Below are 6000 nucleotides of genomic sequence, written 5' to 3' on the forward strand. Positions count from 1 at the left end.
GGGAATTTTGGGATTTTGAGGGATTTTAATGGGATTTTAGGAAATTGTGGGGGATTTGAGGGGAATTTTGGGGTTTGGGGGATTTTGTGGGAATTTTGTGGGAATTTTGGGATTTTGGGAGATTTTAATGGGATTTTAGGAAATTGTGGGGGATTTGAGGGGAATTTTGGGATTTGGGGGATTTTGTGGGAATTTTAGGGGAATTTTGGGACTTTGGGGGATTTTAATGGGATTTTAGGGGAATTTTGGGATTTGGGGGGATTTTAATGGGATTTTACCAAATTCTGGGGGATTTTCGGGCAATTTCGGGATCCGCCCGCTTTAAGGCATTTTGGTGGAATTTTATGGGAATTTTGTGGGAATTTTGGGATCCCCCTGAGGCCAAATTTCCCCCCCAAAAGGAGCCAAACCCCGAGGACCCCCTGAACAATGGGAACCCCAAAATGGGACCCAAACCCCAAACAGGGGCTGGGGGGATTTGGGGACGTTTTAGGGGAATTTTAGGATTTGGGGGGAGTTTAAGGGATTTTAGGGGGATTTTTAGGGGAATTTTGGGATTTTGGGGGTTAATAAAGGATTTTGGGGGGGTTTTATGGAATTTTGGGGATTTTTGGGCTGTTGAAAGGGATTTTGGGGATTTTAATGGGATTTTAACAAATTGTGGGGTTTTAGGGGAGAATTTTGGGATTTTGGGGGGGATTTAAGGGATTTTGTGGGAATTTTAGGGGAATTTTGGGATCCCCCTGACCCCAAATTTTCCCCTACAAAAACCCAAACCCCAAACAGTGACTGAGGGGATTTGGGGGATTTGGGTGGAGTTTTGAGGGAGTTCTGAGGAGATTTAGGAACTTTTAGGGCAATTTCGGGATCCGCCCGTTTTAAGGCATTTTGGTGGAATTTTATGGGAATTTTGGGGGAATTTTGGGATCCCCTTGACCCCAAATGTTTCCCCCAAAAGGAGCCAAACCCCAACCAATGGCTCGTGGGGTTTGGGGTTTTTTTGGGGGATTTTTGGGGGTTTTTAGTGGGGTTTTAATGGGATTTTAGGGAATTTTGGGATTTTGGAGGATTTTAATGGGATTTTAGGGGATTTTAATGGGATTTTAGGAAATTGTGGGGGATTTGAGGAGAATTTTGGGATTTGGGGGATTTTGTGAGAATTTTAGGGGAATTTTGGGATTTTGGGGGGATTTTCATGGGATTTTAGGAAATTCTGGGAGGTTTTAGGAGAATTTTGGGATTTGAGGGATTTTGTGGGAATTTTAGGGGAATTTTGGGATTTTGGGGGATTTTCATGGGATTTTAGCAAATTGTGGGGGATTTGAGGGGGAATTTTGGGATTTGGGGGATTTTGTGGGAATTTTAGGGGAAATTTTGGGATTTTGGGGCATTTTAATGGGATTTTAGGGGATTTTCATGGGATTTTAGGGGCTTTTAATGGCATTTTACCAAATTCTGGGGGATTTTCGGGCAATTTTGGGATCCGGCCGCTTTAAGGGATTTTGGGGCCATTTTATGGGAATTTTGTGGGAATTTTGGGATCCCCTTGACCCCAAATGTTTCCCCCAAAAGGAGCCAAACCCCAACCAATGGCTCGTGGGATTTGGGGTTTTTTGGGGTTTTTTGGGGATTTTTTGGGGTTTTTAGTGGGGTTTTAATGGGGTTTTAGGGGAATTTTGGGATTTGGGGAGATTTTGTGGGAATTTTAGGGGAATTTTGGGATTTTGAGGGGAATTTTGGGATTTTGGGGGTGTTGAAAGGGATTTTGGGGGATTTTCATGGGATTTTGGGAAATTGTGGGGGATTTGAGGGGAATTTTGGGGTTTGGGGGATTTTGGGGGAATTTTAGGGGAATTCTGGGATTTTGGGGGATTTTAATGGGATTTTAGGGAGTTTTAATGGGATTTTAAGAAATTGTGGGGGATTTGAGGGGAATTTTGGGATTTGAGGGATTTTGTGGGAATTTTAGGGGAATTTTGGGATTTTGGGGGATTTTCATGGGATTTTAGGAAATTGTGGGGGATTTGAGGGGAATTTTGGGATTTTGGGGGGGTTTTAAGGGATTTTGGGGAATTTTAATGGGATTTTACCAAATTGTGGGGGATTTGAGGGGAATTTTGGGATCCAGCCACTTTAAGGGATTTTGGGGGAATTTTGTGGGCATTTTAGGGGAATTTTGGGATTTTGGGGGATTTTAATGGGATTTTAACAAATTGTGGGGTTTTAGGGGAGAATTTTGGGATTTTGGGGGCGTTGAAAGGGATTTTAGGGGATTTTAATGGGATTTTAACAAATTGTGGGGGATTTGAGGGGAATTTTGGGGTTTGGGGGATTTTGTGGGAATTTTAGGGGAATTTTGGGATTTTGGGGGCATTGAAAGGGATTTTGGGGGATTTTCATGGGATTTTAACAAATTGTGGGGGATTTGAGGGGAATTTTGGGGTTTGGGGGATTTTGTGGGAATTTTAGGGGAATTTTGGGATTTTGGGGGCATTTTAATGGGATTTTAGGGGCTTTTAATGGGATTTTAAGAAATTGTGGGGGATTTGAGGGGAATTTTGGGATTTGGGGGTGTTGAAAGGGATTTTGGGGGATTTTCATGGGATTTTAGGAAATTCTGGGAGGTTTTAGGGGAAATTTGGGATTTGGGGTTGTTGAAAGGGATTTTGGGGGATTTTAATGGGATTTTAGGGGATTTTCATGGGATTTTGGGGGATTTTAATGGGATTTTACCAAATTCTGGGGGATTTTCGGGGAATTTCAGGATCCGGCCGCTTTAAGGCATTTTGGGGGAATTTTGTGGGAATTTTGTGGGAATTTTGGGATCCCCTTGACCCCAAAAGTTTCCCCTAAAAGGAGCCAAACCCCAACCAATGGCTCGTGGGATTTGGGGATTTTTTTGGGGTTTTTTTTGGGGTTTTTGGGGTTTTTAGTGGGGTTTTAATGGGGTTTTAGGGGAATTTTGGGATTTGGGGGCATTTTAATGGGATTTTAGGGGCTTTTAATGGGATTTTAGGAAATTGTGGGGGATTTGAGGGGAATTTTGGGATTTGGGGGATTTTGGGGGAATTTTAGGGGAATTTTAGGGGAATTTTGGGATTTTATGGGATTTTAATGGGATTTTACCAAATTCTGGGGGATTTTCGGGCAATTTTGGGATCCGGCCGCTTTAAGGCATTTTGGGGGAATTTTATGGGAATTTTGGGGGAATTTTGGGATCCCCTTAACCCCAAATTTTCCCCCCAAAAGGAGCCAAACCCCAACCAATGGCTCGTGGGATTTGGGGTTTTTTTGGGGATTTTTTTGGGTTTTTAGTGGGGTTTTAATGGGGTTTTAGGGGAATTTTGGGATTTGGGGGATTTTGTGGGAATTTTAGGGGAATTTTGGGATTTTGAGGGGAATTTTGGGATTTTGGGGGTGTTGAAAGGGATTTTGGGGGATTTTCATGGGATTTTAGCAAATTGTGGGGTTTTAGGGGAGAATTTTGGGATTTTGGGGAGGTTTTAAGGGATTTTTGTGGGAATTTTAGGGGAATTTTGGGATTTTGGGGTTGTTGAAAGGGATTTTGGGGGATTTTAATGGGATTTTAACAAATTGTGGGGGATTTGAGGAGAATTTTGGGATTTGAGGGATTTTGTGGGAATTTTAGGGGAATTTTAGGGGAATTTTGGGATTTTATGGGATTTTCATGGGATTTTACCAAATTGTGGGGGATTTGAGGGGAATTTTGGGATTTTGGGGGCGTTGAAAGGGATTTTGGGGGATTTTCATGGGATTTTAGGAAATTCTGGGAGATTTGAGGGGAAATTTTGGGATTTGGGGGATTTTGTGGGAATTTTAGGGGAATTTTGGTATTCTGGGGGATTTTAATGGGATTTTAGGGAGTTTTAATGGGATTTTAGGAAATTCTGGGGGATTTGAGGGGGATTTTGGGGGATTTTGTGGGAATTTTAGGGGAATTTTGGGATTTTGGGGGATTTTAATGGGATTTTAGGGGCTTTTAATGGGATTTTAGGAAATTGTGGGGGATTTTCGGGCAATTTTGGGATCCGGCTGCTTTAAGGGATTTTGGGGGAATTTTGTGGGATTTTTGGGGGAATTTTGGGATCCCCCTGAGGCCAAATGTTTCCCCCAAAAGGACCCAAACCCCAACCAATGGCTCGTGGGATTTGGGGTTTTTTGGGGTTTTTTTGGGGTTTTTAGTGGGGTTTTAATGGGGTTTTAATGGGGTTTTAATGGGGTTTTAAGGAATTTTGGGATTTTGGGGGTGTTGAAAGGGATTTTGGGGGATTTTATTGGGATTTTAGGAAATTCTGGGAGGTTTTAGGGGAAATTTTGGGATTTGGGGGGATTTTAATGGGATTTTAGGAAATTCTGGGAGGTTTGAGGGGAAATTTTGGGATTTGGGGGATTTTGTGGGAATTTTAGGGGAAATTTTGGGATTTTGGGGACATTGAAAGGGATTTTAGGGGCTTTTAATGGGATTTTAGGAAATTGTGGGGGATTTGAGGGGAATTTGGGGATTTGAGGGATTTTGTGGGAATTTTAGGGGAATTTTAGGGGAATTTTGGGATTTTATGGGATTTTAATGGGATTTTACTAAATTCTGGGAGATTTGAGAGGAATTTTGGGATCCGGCCGCTTTAAGGGATTTTGGGGCCATTTTGTGGGAATTTTAGGGGAAATTTTAGGATTTGGGGGATTTTAATGGGATTTTAGGGGATTTTCGGGGGATTTTAGGAAATTTTGGGAGGTTTTAGGGGAATTTTGGGATTTTTGAAGGAGTTCTGAGGAGATTTAGGAACTTTTAGGGCAATTTCGGGATCCGGCCGCTTTAAGGCATTTTGGGGGAATTTTGTGGGAATTTTGTGGGAATTTTGGGATCCCCCTGAGGCCAAATTTCCCCCCCAAAAGGAGCCCAACCCCGAGGACCCCCTGAACAATGGGAACCCCAAAATGGGACCCAAACCCCAAACAGGGGCTGGGGGGATTTGGGGACGTTTTAGGGGAATTTTAGAATTTGGGGGGAGTTTAAGGGATTTTGGGGGGATTTTTAGGGGAATTTTGGGATTTTGGGGGGTTAATAAAGGATTTGGGGGGGGGGTTTATGGAATTTGGGGATTTTTGGGCTGTTGAAAGGGATTTTGGGGGATTTTAATGGGATTTTAACAAATTGTGGGGTTTTAGGGGAGAATTTTGGGATTTTGGGGGGGATTTAAGGGATTTTGTTGGAATTTTAGGGGAATTTTGGGATCCTCCTGACCCCAAATTTTCCCCTACAAAAACCCAAACCCCAAACAGTGACTGAGGGGATTTGGGGGATTTGGGTGGAGTTTTGAGGGAGTTCTGAGGAGATTTAGGAACTTTTAGGGGCAATTTCGGGATCCGCCCATTTTAAAGCATTTTGGGCGAATTTTATGGGATTTTTGTGGGAATTTTGGGATCCCCCTGAGGCCAAATTTGCCCCCCAAAAGGAGCCCAACCCCGAGGACCCCCTGAACAAGGAGGCTGCGGAGGTGCTGCAGAGCAACCGGCGCCTGTTTGAGCAGAACGTGCAGCGCTCGCTGCGGGGCGGATACGTGGGCGCCACCTACTTCGAACGCTGCCTGAAGTGACCCCAAAATCGGCCCCGAGGAGGGAGAGAGACCCTGGAGAAACCCAAGAAAAGCGGAGAAATATCCCCCAAAATGGCCCAAGAAAAGCTGGGAAAAATCCTGGAAAAATGCGAATAAAAGCTGGGAAATATTCCCAAAAATACCCAGTGAAAGCTGTGAAAAATCCTGAAAAATTCCAATAAAACCTGCAAAAATCGTATTAAAAATACCCAAAAAAAAACCCAATAAAACCTGCAAAATATCCCACAAAAATCCCAATAAAACCTGAGAAATATCCCCAAAAAATCGCAATAAAACCTGCAAAAAATACCCCAAAAAATCCCAAAAAAATCTGCAAAAAATCCAATTAAAAATACCCCAAAAAAACCCAATAAAACCTGAGAAA

At 42.9% G+C, this 6000-nt stretch overlaps 1 protein-coding gene across 1 annotated transcript in view; it reads left to right on the top strand.

The window, feature by feature from the left end:
• UBE2M (ubiquitin conjugating enzyme E2 M) overlaps nucleotides 1-5757 on the top strand; it is a 30798-nt gene extending 25041 nt beyond the window's left edge. Inside the window, exon 6 of the mRNA XM_077193277.1 lies at nucleotides 5475-5757. Within this exon, the coding sequence (XP_077049392.1) occupies nucleotides 5475-5615 (141 nt within the window). The 3' untranslated portion in view covers nucleotides 5616-5757. The remainder of the gene's footprint in view (nucleotides 1-5474) is intronic.
• The last annotated feature ends 243 nt before the right edge of the window (nucleotides 5758-6000 follow it).

The sequence above is a fragment of the Agelaius phoeniceus genome, chromosome 37, assembly GCF_051311805.1.
Source record: "Agelaius phoeniceus isolate bAgePho1 chromosome 37, bAgePho1.hap1, whole genome shotgun sequence".
In the NCBI taxonomy this organism is placed as follows: Eukaryota; Metazoa; Chordata; class Aves; order Passeriformes; family Icteridae; genus Agelaius; species Agelaius phoeniceus.